The sequence below is a fragment of the Enhydra lutris genome, unplaced genomic scaffold (assembly GCF_002288905.1).
Source record: "Enhydra lutris kenyoni isolate GAN:26980312 unplaced genomic scaffold, ASM228890v2 scaffoldscaffold116, whole genome shotgun sequence".
In the NCBI taxonomy this organism is placed as follows: Eukaryota; Metazoa; Chordata; class Mammalia; order Carnivora; family Mustelidae; genus Enhydra; species Enhydra lutris.
The window spans coordinates 590,583-610,464 of record NW_019154200.1 but is presented as its reverse complement, the minus strand read 5'-3'; the positions used below and the strand labels follow the sequence as shown (position 1 = coordinate 610,464).

Genomic DNA, 19,882 nt, shown 5'->3' with positions numbered 1-19,882 from the left:
GATACTTCAGCTTTACCATACTGGACTCTTGTTCCCATTTTTTTTTCCTGGCCTCTAATGACTTCTTCCCTTACTTTTTGCAAATCCATTCATTCGTGAGTTTGGTGTTTTGAAATTATTTTATTTAGCATTTTTTAGTTTAGACTAGGCTCTAGTTTTTAGTTCTAGTTCATCATACTGCCATTAATACTGCCATAATAGAAATACTTGAAAAAGATCACTGAACTAAAATTAAAATGAACAGATTGTTTGTGTCAACTATTACAGAATATAACAACTGCTAGGCATAATTTAACTATTAATAATATAAAATGGGAAAATAATCCATGTCTGTTTTCTCTTTTGCCAACAGTTACCCATTATATTTAATCTACTTTAAACAATTTAAGTACATAGTTATATACATAGATACTTTGTTTTTTCTCTTAACTTCTGTTGAAATAATAAGAGATACCACTTTAGTAATGGATATTAGAAAATTATATTCTTATGAATGGAGAGGCATATTTTCGTGTTAAGTAATTCGCTTTAAAAATGCCTGATGTCAGTCCATTTCCAATGATTTTTGGAGGTTCTACAGAGTGTCATGGCTAACTTGTGATTAATGTACTTTTTGTACTTTTTGCTCTTAAAATTATGAATTAAATAAGAATTTTTAGGGGCACCTGAGTGGATCAGTCAGTTAAGTGTCTGCCTTCAGCCCAGGTCATGATCTCAGGGTCCTGGGATCAAGCCCCACTTCAGGCTCCCCACTCACTGGGGAGTTGGCTTGAGATTCTTTCCTTCTCCCTCTGCCCCTCCCTTACCATCCTCCCTCCCTCCCTCTCTCTCCCAAATAAATAAATAAATAAATAAAATCTTTTTTTAAAAAGAATTTTAATAAAAAGCAATTCTCAATAAATACTTCATTCATTACCTATTTTTGAGAACCCTATTTGAATTTGAAACACATGTATATTTTTTAAAGTCATCTAACATCAAATAAAACATCCTTTTTAAGTTCAATTCAAATTATTTATTCTCATAAATTATCCATTTTTTGTGGATTCTTTTGCCCACAAATTATTTTCATACAGCTTAGGGTTTAACAAGTTGTTAAAGATTTATGTATTTATTTGAGAGCGAGAGGGAAAGTGGAGTGGGAGGGAGGGGCAGAGTTAGAGAGAGACTCTCAAGCCACCTCCCCACTGAGCATGGAGCCCCACATGGGACTTAATCACAGGACCCTGTGATCATGACCTGAGCCAAAATCAAGAGTCAGGATGCTTAACTGACTGAGTCACCAAGGGGCTGACCCCTACTTAAGCAAGTTTTTAAAAAATTATGTTTAAAGAAGCACATACCGGGGTACCTGGGTGGCTTAGTTGGTTGAGCATCCGACTTTTAATTTCAGCTCATGTCGTGATCTCAGGGTAATGAGATAGAGCCCCAAGTTGGGCTCTGTGCTCAGCGGGGAGTCTGCTTGAGATTTTCTCTCTCCCTTTCCCTCTGCCCAACCCCCAATGCACGCTCGCTGGTTCTCTATAAAATAAATAAATCAATCTTTTAAAAAAGAAATACATACCATTCACCATCTTAATTATTCCTTAGTGAACAGTTCAGTAGGATTAAGTATATTCACATTATTTTGCAGTCAGTCTCTAGAATTTTTCATCTTGTAACACTGGAAGTCTGTACCTGTTGGACACTACCCCATGTCCCCCTCCTTCCAGGCCCTAGCAACTACCATTCTACTTTCTGTTTCTATGATTGACTGCTTTAGGTACCTCCTATAAGTAGATCACACAAGATTTGTCTTTTTGTGACTGGCTTATCATTTCACGCAACATAGGTGAACCTCAGTGAACCAACATGGTTCATCCATGTTGTACCATGTGTCAGAATTTCCTTCCTTTTTAGGGTTAATATTCCAGTGTGTATATACCGCATTTTGTTTATCCATTCATCCATTGATGGACACTTGAGTTGCTTTAACCTCTTAGCTACTGTGAGTAACACTACTAAAAACATGGATATGCAAATATCTTTTCAAATCTCTTCTTTCAGTTCTTTTGGGCATATACCCAGAAATGGAATTTTAGCAAATTCTTAATACCTATTTGCTGCCAAAAACACTCTGGTTTTCTCTGTTAATAATATAGATGTGCTTTTAATCACTCCAGTATATCCCATTATATAACTAGCCATAACTGTAGTAATCAGATCCCTCTTATTAGGTGTTTGGGATATTACAAATAGTTTACTGTTATAAATGACACTTTTGTACGTAACATATCATGTACTTATGTTTTTGTATACTTAGATGATGAATTCCTAGAATTGTAATTGCTGGGTCAAAAATTCTGTATATTTTTAAGCTTTTGATAGATACTGCCAAATAGAAACCTCTAGCAACTTATGAAAACACTTTTTTCTCCACACCTTTGCTGTGATTTTCTTTTTAAATCTTTATGAACATGATGAGCAAAATGTGGCTCATTATGCTTGGGATTTTTGAGGTTGAATTTTTTTTATGTTGATTTGGATTTGTATTCTGTCTTTTGTGATGTCTTTGTGAGCTTTATGTAATTTTTGTTGCTGTTAGAGTAGTTTATTAAGAAAACAGGTCAGTGTGGGGATGAGAGGACAAGCAAGTACATTTAGGTTGGCTCAAGTGAAGTGTACTACAGCTTCTTCACATCATTGCCATACTTGCTGAGATCAGAGGTCAAGTTCTCTGCCATTAGAAAACTGGTTTAAAAAAAAAGAAAGAAAGAAAGAAAACTGGTAATCCTAGCTCTTGCTTTGGGAGCTTCCACAGGCTGTGCCCTTCATTTTGAAGTGCTGTAGGACGTTGTTGGCAATATCTGAGATGAATTTCTGGGGCCAGAGAGATGAACCGAATGATGCATGCACTGGAGGATTCAAAGCCAGCATCAGGGGGTGACCGGTCACAGTACCCAGGATTGTAGGTGTGTAATCTAGCCGTGTCATGATGTTCATCAGAGGTATGCTGGCCACCACCAGCCTCACACCTCCATCTACAGCACCTTGCAGTATGCAAATCCCACTTGACATGGCCTCCTCCTCCTCAGATACTGAGCTGCTGGCCAACACGGGAGCTGCCTTATGCCACTGCTGGTCCTGTACCCCTTACCTCAGGTGTAGCTGCAGGGCCATCAGCTGTCCTGGTGGGGCTGACCTTGTTCTCCACAATGATGCTGGTGAGACAGGGCCTGAGATGGTGGAGGCAGGGCCCTCCCAGGGTCTGCATACAAGCCACTGCTAGGCAAATTTTTAACAGTATATTCTGTATAATGTGGTAAAGCATAATTTTTAAAATGTCTAAATAGTTTTATTTTTAATGCCTTAGATATTAACATAGTAATTTCTTAACACACACTTAGTGACCACTTACTATGTATAAGCTGATATTTAAAATAGTTACTATATTTATTAATAATAATAGTATTGTGGTATTATAATATTAATAATATATTAATATTGATATTATTGAAAATATAATATATAAGATATAAAATATTTAAAATATTAAGTATTTTAAATACATTATATATTATATAGATGTATTTGTATATATTAGATATTAAATATTTATATTAAATAAAATATTAACTATTTTAAAGATTTAAGATATAAAATATATAAAATATTAATATTATTAATATTAAAAATACAGTCATTGCTCTCTGGCAGATGATGGTACAGTAAGGAAAAAGTGGAACTCAGCCAAGTCCTGAAAGGGGAAGGGACTTTCTAGACAGAGAAAAAGTATATACAAAGGCATAGAAACCTGTGAAAACATGTTAGATTCAGTGAATTAATTACAGGCAAATGATTTGACTGTGTATAGGGTGGTGGTAAGAAATGAGGCAGGAAAGGACCAAGTCAGGAGGAGCCTCATATGCCATGCTGAGGCATGTCTTAAATATGAAAATAATGTCTTTCGCACATTCTTCACTTTGCATATCAAACAAAAATAATTTTCCTTAAATTTTTCAAAACATACTTAAAAAAGAAAGCTCTTTTATTTCTTGATTCAGTTAAAAAGAATTGTCTTGTTTCTGCTAAAAAATTGCATTATAAAAAAGGATGTGGCATTTCAACGAGTCTTGAAGAGAACACAGAACTGGCAAAAGTAGACGTAGAATACCCAAGCAAGTGCCTGGTCCAGAACTGATCCTTAGTCGCTAGGCAAAGGGAAACAAACCTCTGAGGTACAACTGAGCTGTGGCTGGTGAGTGGGCACACAGGATCTGTCAGAACACCACTGTCAGTGTGAGATCTGAGTGTACAATATCCATGTTGGGGGGGCCATGAGACGGTGACCACTGGCCCAGTCACTGAGGCTGCTCTCACTGGGCATATGGCTGGGGAAGTGTACCTACCAGATGTCTTCATACAACCACACCACTGATCAATCATACAGCAGGAGTATGAACAAATAAAACACTGCCATTGTGCACTGGAACTGAGAAGAGAAACTCCTTCTTCCCGCAGTGTCTCTGCATTGCCTTCTCCTGGCCGAGCTTAGCATTGTGCTCACTGTAAAAAGAAAATGCTTAGTTTAGTCCATTATCATAGACCAGTGCTGAGTGAATTTGGAGCTGAGGGGTGATAAATATGTAACTGGCCCAGGATCAGACTGCATATAGTCTTGAGCCTTTTACCTCTGTCTGACTTACAATTGAGAAAGAAATATTAAAGTAGCCCCTGATACCCAGGAACTGATCTAGTTCTCAAGCTAGGGCTCACTGTTACTGCATACTGATCTGATGCTCACAACTGAGCCATGTTGTTCTGTAGAGTATAAATAGTCCAACAGGAACATCCAGTTCAAGCAACATCACTGTGCACCCTACAGAATACCAGACATCTTCTTCTCTCACTGAATACAAACTGCTGCTTCACTTCCTTACCAAATACAGTTCTAACCCCATATTAATCTGCCTTCCTTGTAGATCAGATTTATTGAGATACCCTGTCATAGAATTACCTTGATTTGTGACAGTATCTAATCCAAAGCAAGTCTCTACTTCCTTATACCCTCCCTAAAATTATCCAAACCCAGCCCAGATGCTGTAATAGGTTATCTCTAAACCCTCTTATGAAGACACTCCACAGATCCCCAAGGTGTGTGTGCTCTCTGTCCATAAGGAGTAGTAAACCCACCTTGTTCAAACACAGGTGTGTTCCTGGGGCTTTTGACTGAAGAGCATTGTTAGAATAAATGATTACTATTTCTTTTTTTTTTTAAAGATTTTATTTATTTATTTGACAGAGAGAGATCACAAGTAGACAGAGAGGCAGGCAGAGAGAGAGAGAGAGAGAGAGGGAAGCAGGCTCCCTGCTGAGCAGAGAGCCCGATGCGGGACTCGATCCCAGGACCCTGAAATCATGACCTGAGCCGAAGGCAGCGGCTTAACCCACTGAGCCACCCAGGCGCCCTGATTACTATTTCTTAACCAAATGGATCTTCTCATTCCTCCTTTTCCTTAAAAATGTTATTTTTTTTTTTAATGTGTTTACTTAGGGAGAGAGAGTATGTGTGCTTGTACATGTGTGAGCAGGGAAAGGGTTTGGGACTGCGGGCAAAGGGAGAAAATCTTTCAAGCGGACTCCCTGCTGAGCGAGGAGTCCATGACCCATGAGATCAAACCAAGAATTGGACCTTAACCAATGGAGCCACCCAGGCACCCGTTAAAAACATTATTCTTGGGGCACCTGAGTGGCTTGCAGTCAGTTAAACATCTGCCTTCAGCTCAGGTCATGATCTCAGTGTCCTGGGATTAAATCCCACATGGGTCTTCCTACTCTGCTCAGCGAGGAGTCAGCTTCTCTGCCTCTGCCCCTGATTCATTCTTTCTCACTCAAATAAATAAATAATTTTTTAAAAAATTATTCCGGGGGCATCTTCGTGGCTCAGTGGATTAAAGTCTATGCTTTCAGCTCAGGTCATGATCTCAGGGTCCTGGTATCGAGCCCCGCATCAGGCTCTCTGCTCCGTGGGGAGCCTGCTTCCCTCTCTGCCTACTTGTGATCTCTGTCTGTCAAATAAATGAATAAAATCTTTTAAAAAAAAATTATTCTGTTGGTTAAGCTGCTGCCATTGGCTCAGGTCATGATCTCAGCCCCCCTCAGGCTCCCTGCTCAGTGGGGAGCCTTCTTCTCCCTCTCACCACTCCACCGCCCCCTTGTATGTTCGAGGTGAACTCTCTCTCTCTCTCTCAAATAAATAGGTAAAAATCTTCAAACAAAGAAACAAACATTATTCTTAAGTAAGTTATTCATAAGCTAGAAATGTGTAAGGGATTGGAGGAAGAATATCCTCCTACATTAAATTACTTAAAGACAGGGATGCCTGGGTGGCTCAGCCGGTTGGGCCGCTGCCTTCGGCTCAGGTCATGGTCCCGGGGTCCTGAGATCGAGTCCCGCATCGGGCTCCTTGTCCAGCAGGGAGCCTGCTTCTCTCTCTGCCTCCGCCTGCCACTCTGTCTGCCTGTGCTCTCTCTGACAATAAATAAATTAAAAAAAAAATTACTTAAAGACATTTAAGCAGTTTTTTTCTCCCATTTAATGTTATGTAAAAACTGTAGTTCTTTTTTAAAACTTTGATTTTAGTGTTATTCTTTTTTTTTCCCCTAAAGAAACTAGTTAAATTAGAAACACTGACTTTTTTTAAGGAAGTAATTGTCTTAGAAAACTGATCTTTAACAATACCAAAAAAAACCCCTGATAATAGTTTATTTTTATAACTTTTTGCAACAATAAAACTCTGTAGAACCCACAATAAAACTAAAGGAACTTTAATTAATTAATTAATTTTTTTTATTACATAATCTCTATACCCAACGTGAGTCTCAAACTCACCATCCCAAGATGAAGATTTGTTATACCCTTCTGACTAAACCAGACAGGCACCCTGACTAATAGCAGTTTTTAAAAGTTAGCAAATAAATACCAGAACAATCAAGTTATTTTTCTATTAGCCCATCTACATAGTACATACTGTACATTTTGAATACAGTCAAATTGTAAAATATGTAAATGAGGTGACTGAAGTTAATTTTTCTTACCCTTAATTTTTCTTTTCCTTCTTCCTTTTTTCCCCCTTTCTCTTAATTTTTCAATGAGCTCTGCTTTCCTCAGACTTCAGGAGTGACATTGGGAATACATCTTCCTGGTAGAGCAACAATGTGCTTTATTTTTTTTTTTTTAAGATTTTATTTATTTATTTGACAGACAGAGATCACAAGTAGGCAGAGAGGCAGGCAGAGAGAGAAAAGGAAGCAGGCTCCCCGCCGAGCAGAGAGCCTGACGTGGGGCTCGATCCCAGGACCCTGGGATCATGACCCAAGCTAAAGGCAGAGGCGTCAACCCACTGAGCCACTCAGGCACCCCAACAATGTGCTTTAATCCTCTGGTCACTTCGACAAGGCTATGGAGTTTTCCTGAGAGTCCTTTTTTCTACTCTGAACAGCCTTGGGAAACCCGCATTATATTTCACTATTAAAATCTTCACATTTTTAATATAAAGGAGAAAAAAGATGTTTAAATCTGATAATTGGGGGCGCCTGGGTGGCTCAGTGGGTTAAAGCCTCTGCCTTCAGCTCAAGTCATGATCCCAGGGTCCTGGGATTGAGCCCCGCATCGGGCTTTCTGCTCAGCCGGGAGCCTGCTTCCCTTCCTCTCTCTCTGCCTGCTTCTCTGCCTACTTGTGATCTCTGTCTGTCAAATAAATAAATAAAATCTTAAAAAAAAAAAACTGATAATTGTTTCTAGGGATCAGTAGTTCTGATCCCTGCATGGTCTACTTAAACAGTTAGAATGAGTCACTTGGTAAAAATTCTCTGTGTAATGAACAGTATCCATGGCTTAGTAAATGGATATTTGAATTTTTTTTTTTTTTTAGATTTTATTTATTTATTTGACAGACAGAGATCACAAGTAGGCAGAGAGGCAGGCAGAGAGAGAGGGGAGGAAGCAGGCTTCCTGCAGAGCATAGAGCCCGATGTGGGGCTCGATCCCAGGACCCTGAGATCATGACCTGAGCCGACAGCAGAGGCTTTAACCCACTGAGCCACCCGGATGCCCCTTGAATTTTCTTTATAAGTGGGCACGCAGATAATTAACTGAATTATATGAACATCCAAGAAATACCATTTTTGTTACACAGTTTCTTGTCTGAGTAATTACCATTTTCTCCTACTGAAAAATTAGTTCTTTAGTCTCTTGTGGGTAACATCTAATCTATTGTCTATTTAAGTTGTGGCTATCCAGCAAAATTATGTAGTCTGATCCCACTAATTCATTTATTTGTTTATAAAGTATTTTTACAGGGTTGCCTAAGTGGCTCATTTGGTTAAGTGTCTGCCTTCAGCTCAGGTCATGATCTCAGGGTCGTGGGATCCAGCCCCATGTCGGGCTCCAGTTCTGCACTCAGCAAGGAGCCTGCTTCCCCTCTCCCTTTGACCCTCCCCCCAGTTTGCCCCCCCAAATAAATAAAATCTTAAAAAAATACATTTTTTGAACATATGTTATATGGCACCTTATACTGGGATAAGGTGCCAAAGTTACAAAAATAAAAAAGACTCCAATCCTTGGTTGAAATGGGTGACCAACAAAAGAGAATCTTAAAGACGGTTCCGTGAATTTGGCCTTTTCATAGTTTATCTGCATGCCTTCTTACCCCTTATTTTTTTGTGTTTTGTTAGGACTTTTACAAGAAGAGGAGAAAATTATAACATTTGATAGCACATTAAATTTGGGCAGTAGGTGCTCTTGGCAGTAGGTGCTCTCAGTCGGTTAAGCATCCAACTCTTGATTGCAGCTTAGGTCATGATCTCAGGGTTGTGAGATCGAGCCCCCCACGTCAGTCTGCATGCTCACCGTGGAGTCTGCTTGAGATTCTCTGTCTCCCTCTACCCCTTCCCCTGTGCATGTGCTTGCACACTCACGCTCTAAAAAAAGAAATTTGGGGGCAGGGGAATGGTCAGTAAGTTTTGGTCAGCTGATCAGCACTGCAATAAACTGGGCCCTGTGCTTTATGGGCAGAACAGAATAAAATGGGTACCACTCTGTCCTTACTGAGCCCACAGTGGAGAAAAAAGCCCACAGGGCAAGTGCCATTATAGAGTCCTGTCATAGTTCAGAGCTACAGTTAGTAGGGACATTCAACAGATTCAGGGGTTTCAGGTCAGCTGTGCACCCATACCCGTGTGATGGAGACCCCCATCTCCTATGGCTCAGACATCTGCCTGTTGACTAGCAAAGTGGTAGGTAGCTGATTATCTGATCTTCTTTGACTACCCCATCTCCACTGAGTACCAGCAGTCTCAGCCCAGCTCCTCTGGACCTCAACTGGTGTATGTATATATATATGTGTGTGTGTGTGTGTGTGTGTGTGTGTGTGTGTGTTTGTGTGTGTTTTTGTGTGTGTGTGTGTGTGTGTGTGTGTGTGTGTGTGCGCGCACGCATGTGAGTCCATATCCCCTCCCCACCTGAGGTAATTTGGTCAGCTCTTCATGTTCCTATGTCAGGTCACCTGGTATTTGTGTTTTGAAAGTATTCCTATAGACAGGTTTCACTTTTAAGAATTTTTTAAGTAATCTCTACACCCAACATGGGACTCAAATCTAGAACTCCAGGATCGAGAGTCACATGCTCTACCCGCTGAGCCAGCCAGGTACCCCATAAAATTTAAGTCTTCATAGTGAATCACATAAGGAGACTTCTAAAGTATACTTGGTATGGATAGCTGATGATTCATTACCAAAATCCTACTTTAGACTACTAAAGGTAGTTGTCTACAAAGTATAAAACAACACGAGAAAGATTTTTAAGCAGAAAACATCCTGTTTATGTTTGGTCAGGTGTTCTTTGGGCTGATACGAACCAAATAGCATCTGATCATTTTTTTTAAACCTTTTTTAAAAGACTTCCCCAAAATCTTATTGCCCCAGATTTTACTCTTTTTGTGCATAGTGAATTCTGTGAGAGCAAAATTACAAGTCCATAATATCCTTTCTCTTCAATTTTTAAATCCAAAAAATTGCAGAAAATCAAAGATTCTTTTTGTAACTCATTTATTGAAAAAGCAGACCTGAACCAGAGTGACCCTATTTAAATTTTTTATCTGTCCTATTGGGACACTCAAAGTTTGCTGCAGAAATATTAATGTGTATGTATATGTATTAATATTAATTTATATGCACAGTATTACCTTTTTTTTAAGATCTTATTTATTTATTTACTTGTTTATTTATTTGAGGGAGAGGGTGAGAAAGAGCATGAGCGGGGGAAGGAGCAGGAGAGGGAGAAGCAGACTGTCTGTGAGGAACGAGCCCTACTTGAGGCTCAGGGCTTGATCCTGGAACTTCAGGATCATGACCTGAGTTGAAGCAGATGCATGCTTAACTGAGAGAGCCACCAGGCACCTCACAATACTACCTTTATAAAAAAAATAATGAATTCTAAACACATCTGTCTCTAAAGGCTTAAATAAGGATTATAGACAATGGGCGTATAAAGCACCCCCATGGCAGAGTAGTTTAAGAGGGTCACCTCTTGTTTGTAACTGTGTGAGGTAATGGATGTTAACCAAACTTACTGTGGTAATCATTTCACAGTATATACATATATTATTGTGTCATACACCTAAAACTAATACAGTGTTGTATGTCAATTATATATCAATAAAATCAGGAGGGCACTTTAATATTATAAGCAGTTTGTAGTTTTGATTAATTCATGTGAAGAAAACACAAGCAAAAATCAACCTTTAATTTTCAGGTAACTTTCACTTTGTTTCTAGATTTGATAGTTATGTAGTTGGGGTTAAATATAGGAAGGATGATTATGAATGTATGTATCTTGATTTCTTATACCCACAAAATGAAGGCTAAGATAAATACAATCAGGATAACCATAGACCATAACCTTGATTATATATACAAGAAAAAAAGAGCCTCTGAATTGGGGATTATATTGATATGCATGTATACAAAAAGTGATCAGTAGCAGTATCCTGGTACATTTTCAATGGGAGACATACCAAGAGCAGTTTTATTAGTTCTTCTTTCCTCCACATTGTAAGGGAATGTAAACTTACATACTGGTGATTTCAGAAGCAAGAATAAGATAATGTTTCCCACCTACTCATACCCCCTTAGTACCATTCAAGTGAAACTATTGAACTCTAATTGTGTTGGGAAAGAATTGATCTATTTTCTGTATGATCACAAAGAAACATTTTATTTATTATAATAAGATTTTTTTCTGAAAATTAGTATTTTCAAGCTTAATGCAGTGATTATGTTTTTATTTGGAATCTTCCCCTCCTTTTTTCCTTGTTCTGTACAGATTATCAACGCTTGATGACTGTGGCGGAAGGCATCACCACACTTTTGTTCCCATTTCAGTGGCAGCATGTTTATGTGCCCATCCTCCCTGCTTCTCTGCTACATTTTCTTGATGCTCCTGTCCCTTATCTGATGGGCCTTCAGTCAAAAGAAGGAACTGACCGTTCTAAACTAGAACTTCCTCAAGAGGTAAAACTTATAATGAGTGAAAAAGCATTTGCTATTTGTTGATTCAGGTCAAGGCCACTTTATTGTTAGACAGCATTGTCTTTGTCTAAACTGTGTCTCTGACCGTCCTGAATCTTGGAAGTAGAGCTAGGGTAGAGCCTGAGCCATAGAGCACAAATCCTGACGTCTGAGGGTTACCATGACTAGTTATTAATTCAGCATGGTTCAAACAGGACAGTAGCAAATGTTCACAGCTATAAATTTGTGAAGATGGAACAAAAGTAACATGATCTAGTTACTTCATTATTCTAATAACATTTAATTTCTTTTCCCCATTCATGTTATAAATTCCCTTTTAAACAATATAGCCCAGGTTTTCACATGATTAAAATCTTTAAAGTCATTGTATTAATTGAGATGAATTTGATTCTTGACTTCCATCAAAGAAAAGTAACATCTCTCAGCAAGCTGTGGATAATGAAGATATCAAATACTTCTGCATTTTTTGTTTTCAGACCTCAAGCTAGTTACCAACTTTTTCTAAATGTCAGCTTGACTAGGTGATTGAGATAAAAATTCTAACCTCTAGCTTTAAGACCTCCTTAAGGTTACTATGCTTTCTGTGGGTTGTATTTTCAGATGTTGTTTAAGAAGAATATAGGAATTCTTGGAAACATTTTGAATCTTGTTTTTGACTGTCCTTAATGGTACTCAGAATTGGAATGTAAAACCTTTGAAATGAAGTATTGGGGCGCCTGGGTGGCTTAGTTGGTTAAGCATCTGCCTTCTGCTCAGGTCACGATCCCAGGGTGTCAGACTCCTTGTTCAGCGGGATGCCTGCTTCTCTGTCTCCCTCTGCCTGCTACTCCCCCTGTTTGTGCTCTCTGTCAAATAAATAAATAAAATGTTTAAAAAAATAATAAATACGATGAGAGTGGCATGACCTATTACAAAACATTAAGTAGTTAACTACTTTATATTATTAGCTCTTTAATTAGCACCTTTCTTTTTTTTTTTTTTAAACATTTTATTTATTTATTTGAGAGAAGAGAGAGACAGTGAGAGAGAGCATGGCAAGGAGAAGGTCAGAGGGAGAAGCAGACTCCCCATGGAGCTGGGAGCCCGATGTGGGACTCGATCCCAGGACTCCAGGATCATGACCTGAGCCGAAGGCAGTCGCTTAACCAACTGAGCCACCCAGGCGCCCTAATTAGCACCTTTCTTAATAAAATCTTTCATGCTGTGCTTTGCTTTTATTTGTTCTTATTTCCCGTAGAAGTTCTCATTTTAATAAGTGAATTTAAAATAACACACTAAACCACAGCCATTATACCTGACAATGATTCCTGTAATCATTCATTGCTTACTTTGTTCCAGTGAATGTTTCCCTACCAAAATTAACATTTTTGTTCAGGGGAAAATAGCTTGATTCAGATCATATAAAATACATATGTAGTCTGTCTTGTTCTTTTTGAGCTTATGCATGTTCTCTGCTTTTGCCTCCCCATTATATCTCTTTTCTCTGTTACCTGAACTCTCTTGTTTTCTCTTTAATCTAAGTATCTTGTTGGTTCAAAGAAGTAATCCTTTAAATTTTCAAGGAAAAAGAAATAAAATAGCTATATCTATATATATAGATAGATAGATTTTTTTTTTTAGCTATATCTATTTTAAATGCAATTTAAGTTTAAGGACTTAAATAGTGATGTATTTTAGATTACTGTTGAGTATCTGGTCTATTTATATATTAACCAAATGATATTTTTATAAGATAATATGTTTAGGTGTACAAATATTCTTTCCATTTTCATAAGAGTTCTTTTTTTTTTTTTAAGATTTTTTATTTATTTATTTGACAGACAGAGATCACAAGTAGGCAGAGAGATAGGCAGAGAGAGAGGAGGAAGCAGGTCCCCACCGAGCAGAGAGCCCAATGCGGGGCTTGATGCAGGGCTCGATCCCAGGACACTGGGATCATGACCTGAGCCAAAGGCAGAGGCTTTAACCCATTGAGCCACCCAGGTGCCCCTCATATGAGTTCTAATTGTTGAGAGTTTTTAAATGCCCGCTTGATATTTTTGTAGTTGGGAAGTCTTTTTCTCTCCATATCTGCATGTATTCTCTGACTTTCTAAAGATAAACTTAAAAATTCTGAATGCTCTTATAGCAATGTCTGTGATTTTCTAATTTTTTACTCATTAAATCACACTCTTTAATAAATGTACATGCCCATCTATTTGGAGAGTAGAATAACAGGAAATAACCTGGGTCAGCTATGAAAAAGCAGTGCTTCTGTATATATGTTAGCACATCATTATTTTAGAAGGAAATGCTAACAGCTGACTCTCTGAATAGATGAGCATGTACATTTATTGAAGTGTTGGTTTAATGAGTAAAAAATTAGAAAATCACAGACATTGCTGCAAGAGCATTCAGAATTTTTAAGTTTGTTTATCGTTAGAATGTACACATACCACTTTGTGCTTGTAACATTTTACAATGAGATGAAGTAATCTACTTCACATAATTTTGGAGAAGAAGTAAGTATAAAAATAGCCATTTAAAAAAGTGATTTAAATATACTCACTCATAATATTCACCTCCTCTCTCCTTTCCCTGAAAACTGTAAAATAAAATAATAAGTAAAAATAGTGACAGGCCAAAAAAGAAAAAAATAGTGACGGGGTTTCTTAGAATAGTTATGAAAATGATAAGTTTACAAAATGATTATTTTAAGAAGGCATGATTTTAGTTGCTAGATAACTAAGTACATAGACTTATAATTAACCACCCACTTACTTTCCCCATAGTTCTAAAATGATAGGCACAGGTAGTCATTTTTTATATTGTTTTTTGGGGGGTTGGGGTGGGGAGAGTGATGGTAAAAGATATAGTACTGTGGATGAATTGAGGAGAACTGTACCTCACTTTCTCCCATTCTTATCTTTATAGTAAATCGTGGGCAAAAAAATAAAAAAACTAGGGGCGCCTGAGTGGCTCAGTGGGATAAAGACTCTGCCTTCAGCTCAGGTCATGATCCCAGGGTCGTGGGGTCAAGCCCTGCATCAGGCTGTCTGCTTAGCAGGGAGTCTGCTTCCTCCTCTCTCTCTCTCTCTGCCTGCCTCTCTGCTTACTTGTGATCTGTGTCTGTCAAATAAATAAATAAAACCTTTAAAAAAAATAAAAAAACTAAATTAGAATGCTTTTCCACTTTTCTTTTTGTTGTATCTTACCCTGAGATTTTAGAGGACTATTTTATTTTATTTTATTTTATTTTATTTTATTTTATTTTATTGGAGAAGCATTCTTTATTTATTTTTTAAATTATTTTTTATTAATATATAATGTATTATTTGCCCCAGGGGTACAGGTCTGTGAATCATCAGGTTTACACATTTCACAGCACTCACTCTATCACATACCCTCCCCAATGTCCATAACCCAACCACCCTGGCCCTACCATCCCAACCCCCCAACAACCCTCAGTTTGTTTTGTGAGAATAAGAGTCTTTTATGTCTGTAGGAATATTTTACATATTCTCTTCCGCCTTACCCTTTGCCAGTTTAACTTCAGCCATTGAAAAACTATATCCCTTACTAAGCATGGAAAGAGCTGCCCTGGCCTCACATGCCTGGATACCTCCTCCTCCTCTGTACATTTTTGGGGTACCACAAAATGACCATCTCCTTGAGCCTTACTTATTCATTCACCATACAGTTGTCTCATATACTACCAGTGTAGGAGACATTAAATAAGATAAAATTTCTGCTTTCCAAAATAAGTCATTTATAAATATTAATAACAGATTAAAAGAGAAAATAAGAGGAATGAATGAACTAAATATATATGCAGAGGAAATCAGAATGCCTTTAGGGTAGGGACATAGGAAAGCTTCATGGCAGAAGAAATGATTGAACTTCAAGTCTTTGTCGCCTTTCCATTAAGGAAATGTTTTTTTTTTCTTTTTTTTTTTTTTTTAAGATTTTTTTTTTTTTTTTTTTTTGACAGAGGGAGAGCACAAATGGGGGGAGCAGAGGCAGAGGGAGAAGAAGGCTTCCCCACTGAGCAAGAAGCCTGATGTGGGGCTCGATCTCAGGACCCTGAGCCAAAGGCAGCCACTTAACCATCTGAGCCACCCATGCACCCATGTTTTCCATTTTTAACTAGAAGTGATAACTTACCATGAATGTGTGAGCAGCATCGATCAGTTAAGATACAGAAATAGTCCTAAAACAATGTAAAACTGAGAGTCAAGTATATTTTTTATTGTGTATATAAAATTTCTTGAGCTCTTCTGATAATAATTTTTTAGTTTAATGGTATTAAAATTTAAAAAGTGACTTATCCAAATGCCCGATTGTATGGACTTCTTTGTTTTAGGAAAAAAGGCTTTTTGGGTTTTCTTCATAAAGTCTTCATAACACAAGTTAACCCTGTTTTCATTTTGTGATAATAAAGGCCCCAACAGGCCCATCTACGCAGTCATGGGGAGGTATCAGAGACTCACGGGAACATTGAAGCCAGGTCAGTAGTGTGGTGCTAGAACATCCACCTTGCTCTACTCTTTGAGCTCAGCAGTAATTGTATGAGCATAACACGCTTTAAAATTTCCCAGATGTAGTGTTTTTCATAGAAGAAGGATAGAAAAGGATAGCAGGAAGGCATTAATGAAGGTGACAGTACAAAATGTAAGTGGTGGGAGGTTGGTTGGCTAACATTTAGATTAGCAAGTTGGTGAATTTTTTTCTCCATTTTTAAAGATACTGAATCATCCATTTGAATTGTAGTGACCTACTTTCTCCCCTAAGCCTTTCAACACATCCTGCTTTCTAGAGACTAGAGATACGTATATAAAGATATGGATTTAAAGAAAGCTGTAGGCAGCAGTACTGTCTTCAGAAAGATTTGACTTCATCTCTTATTTTATTTAGAGGAAACTACTGCTCTTGGAGATGAAGAAAATGGGAGAAAAAAATCTTTTAAGCCACCAGGCTGTTTGAGGGTGCTTACCTGGAACAGGTGTCAGGAAATCACCTAACTTCTTGGGCCTCAGTTTCTTCATCTGCAGAATTAAAGAGTTGGATTCAGAAATCACTTCAGGCTTGAAAAGAAGCATTGTTGATTCTCTGTTTTTAGATGGGGGGAAATATGGAGTTTTGATTGAGCTAAATACAGAAATTTGTACTTTCTGTGCATTAGCATCTGACATAAAGAGCAGGGATCAAAAGAGAAAAATAAAAACCCAACAGTTTGCTCTCCTCTTTTCACCTTATGTTGCCACACAGGATCAAAGGGCAGTGTGAATTGTCTCCTGGCTGACCTGGGTGGCAGGGTTGTAGGAGAGAAGGGGAAACTCGAAGTGAAACTTCCTATTCTATTGGTTAACTTCCACCCTTTGCCCTGTGTCCAGCCACTAATGTAGTCAGGATCAATTTTATGTGATGGGCTATACCTTTGGCTTCCCATCCTCCCACAGTCCATGAGCACAGTCTTCCTTTACACTGACAGCCTTGTTCTGATTAAGAGAGTATGAACAGGAAAAGTAAAGTGTTGTTTTGGAGTCTACTATAATCACATACCTGAGGGATAATGAGAATTTCATACATGTACTTGGCTCCTTGAATTGTCCATTAACTACTTAGAAAATATTTAAAAGTCTTTTTATTCTATATAAATTCACAATCTATAGTGTAAGCAAACTCAAAAAAATTTTCCTCTGATTTCTATTTTGTCTTTTTTTCAACTCAAAAATATCTCCAGAATCAACTCTTAATTATTCAAGGAGTAATCATTTGTAATTGTGTAAGCACTTATCTCTCTCACTCTCTGCCTCCTGCTGTTTGTCTAATAACTTCTGAAATGGTTTTGCTAAGAGGTTGAAGCTAATTTTGGATAGGATGAAAATTTGTGGATATTCTGTGAATTGGATTGTTCTTTGCCAGTTTCATCCCATTTGAGGGGACTACAACTGCTAAAATTTAGAAATTATTGTTAATTCTAAATTAAAAATGGTGTCAGAGCAGTAGAATGGCATAGAAAGTTCCGACTGGATTCAGCCAGTGCTCATTTTACCCAGTGCCTTCTATTTCTAAGTTATTACAACTCTGTGCACCTTTACTCATTTAGGAATGCCAGAGAGATGGCATATATTACAGAATCATGTCCAGATGATAACACGTTGCTAAGACCCAGAGAAAATTATCCATTTTTATTAATTATGGTATGGAATACTCACATAGGGAAAAAATGGTGGAAAAAGAAATTTATTTTTAAAGAATAAAAATTCTTAACCTTCAGAAAGCTAACATAAAAGGCATTGTAAGGTCTTAAAAGTTCTTGTCATTAAAAAAAAATTGTAATTATGTGTGGTGGTGGATGTTAACTAGACTTACTGTGGTGATCATTTCATAATATATATTGAATCACATACCTGAAGCAAAATGTTATATATCAGTTATATCTCAATTTAAAAAAAGGTAACGTGCAATCTATGATTTTGTTTCTAATAGTTGGCAACAATATTTTAGGATATAAAAATGTTATTTTAAAACCTTTGTATTACTTTTTCTTTCAGGCTAATTTGTGTTTTGTGGATATTGACAACCATTTTATTGAACTGCCTGAAGAATTTCCACAATTCCCCAATAAGATGGATTTTATCCAGGAACTCTCTGAAGTGCTTCTTCAATTTGGGATCCCTCCTGAGGGTAGCCTCCATTGCAGTGAGAGTGCCACAAAACTGAAGAATCTGGTTCTGAAGGACTTGGTTAATGACAAGAAGAATGGTAACGTCTCCACTAACAACATCAGCATGTATGAGTTACTGAAGGGCAATGAAACCATAGCCCGCCTCCAAGCTCTGGCCAAGCGGACCGGTGTGACTGTGGAAAAAATGGACCTCTCTGCCACACTGAGTGAAAAAGAAAAGGATTTAAAACTGCAGTGTGAAGAGGCAGAACTAAGGGACTACCAGCTCAACGTGCAGCTCCGTGAGGTCTTTGCTAACCGCTTTACACAGATGTTTGCAGATTATGAAGCGTTTGTGATTCAGACTGCCCAGGACATGGAATCCTGGCTGACCAACCGAGAACAAATGCAGAACTTTGACAAAGTAAAAAAAAAAAAAAAACCACTTCCTTTCCCTTTTTATGGCTCTTAGTGGGCTGTCTTACTGGTTTTGTTCATTTTTTTAACCACAGATTTTTCCTCTCTCCCTTCCCATTAAGAACTTATTCTTATATTTTGTCTTTATCCTATGATGACATCTCAACTTCTCCATGTAAAGATAACACTTTAGTTTCAGAAGACAGTTTTACCTCATCTTAGGATCAAAAGAGAGAAAAAGTGAATGAATTAGGTTTTATGACTTTAAGATTCTGTTCCAAAGTTTGTGGGAAAGGGAGACAGAAAATGACACTGGCTTCCCATTGTCCTGCTGAAGTTGAAGCTTCTTTCTAAGGTTTACTATAGAGTCTTCTGGCGGATTCTCTGATCATATCCACCAGTTTTTTGGCTTTTGTTTTTGTTTTCCAGACAAAAGACTTAGAGGAGTGCATTAACTCTTCAGGTCAGGGTGTATTGCAGTCCTTTCCTCTGTGAGTGACAGGGCATCATCATACTGCTATTAAAATGCCTTACAGGTTTTTGCTGGATGGTAACTTTGTGTCATGAAAGACCTCTCAGAGGGGCTAATGTATTCTAAGAGGCTAATCTACAATTATGGAGTCTCTGACAAGTAAATATTCATAAACTTTTTTTGTAAAGGTGGGTAGTATCAAAGATTATTTTCTGATTGCATCAGACATTTTTTCAGTTGAAGTTTCTATATTCAAAGGAAGTTCTGATGCATTTTATATTTGAGAAAACTTCTTTAATTAAGAAGCCTTCACTTCTCCAAATGTATTCCCGCTTTTAGGTTTTCCTTTCTTATTAAGCTTAACCATTTTTTTCCTACCTTACTCAGAACTAATCTGTGTATACTCATGATTTATCCTTGGGGCAATTCAAATTCTTATCTAAATTGAGCGCTGGTACTCTCTTCCTTCTTAATCTTTATGTAGCTTCAGACTATAAATGGAATTCTTTTTATATAACTACTAGAGAAATGAAAATTTCATGTGGATTCCAGAAGGCTTGTAATCATTTCATTTTTCACTAGGAAAATGTACAGGACTATCACATACTAGTGAGCCTCCAAGCCAAGTCTTTGCTGACTGAAGTGTTGTAGTCCATGAGGGTCTGAATATCAAAAGTCAGATATTTGGCCCGTTTAAGGGGAGGGTGGAAGGTGGTTGCTCTAGAAAAAGTAAAATTGATATTTATCTATAAAATACCTTTTGAAGAGGCGAATTGA

At 37.7% G+C, this 19,882-nt stretch overlaps 1 protein-coding gene across 2 annotated transcripts in view; it reads left to right on the top strand.

The window, feature by feature from the left end:
* The window catches only part of LOC111139753 (DENN domain containing 5B), a 202,275-nt gene that overhangs the window by 113,500 nt on the left and 68,893 nt on the right, over positions 1-19,882 (top strand). For both annotated transcript variants that reach the window (XM_022492109.1, XM_022492108.1), the window contains 2 exons: positions 11,362-11,549; positions 18,104-18,640. In XM_022492109.1, the coding sequence (XP_022347817.1) occupies positions 11,362-11,549; positions 18,104-18,640 (725 nt within the window). The remainder of the gene's footprint in view (positions 1-11,361; positions 11,550-18,103; positions 18,641-19,882) is intronic.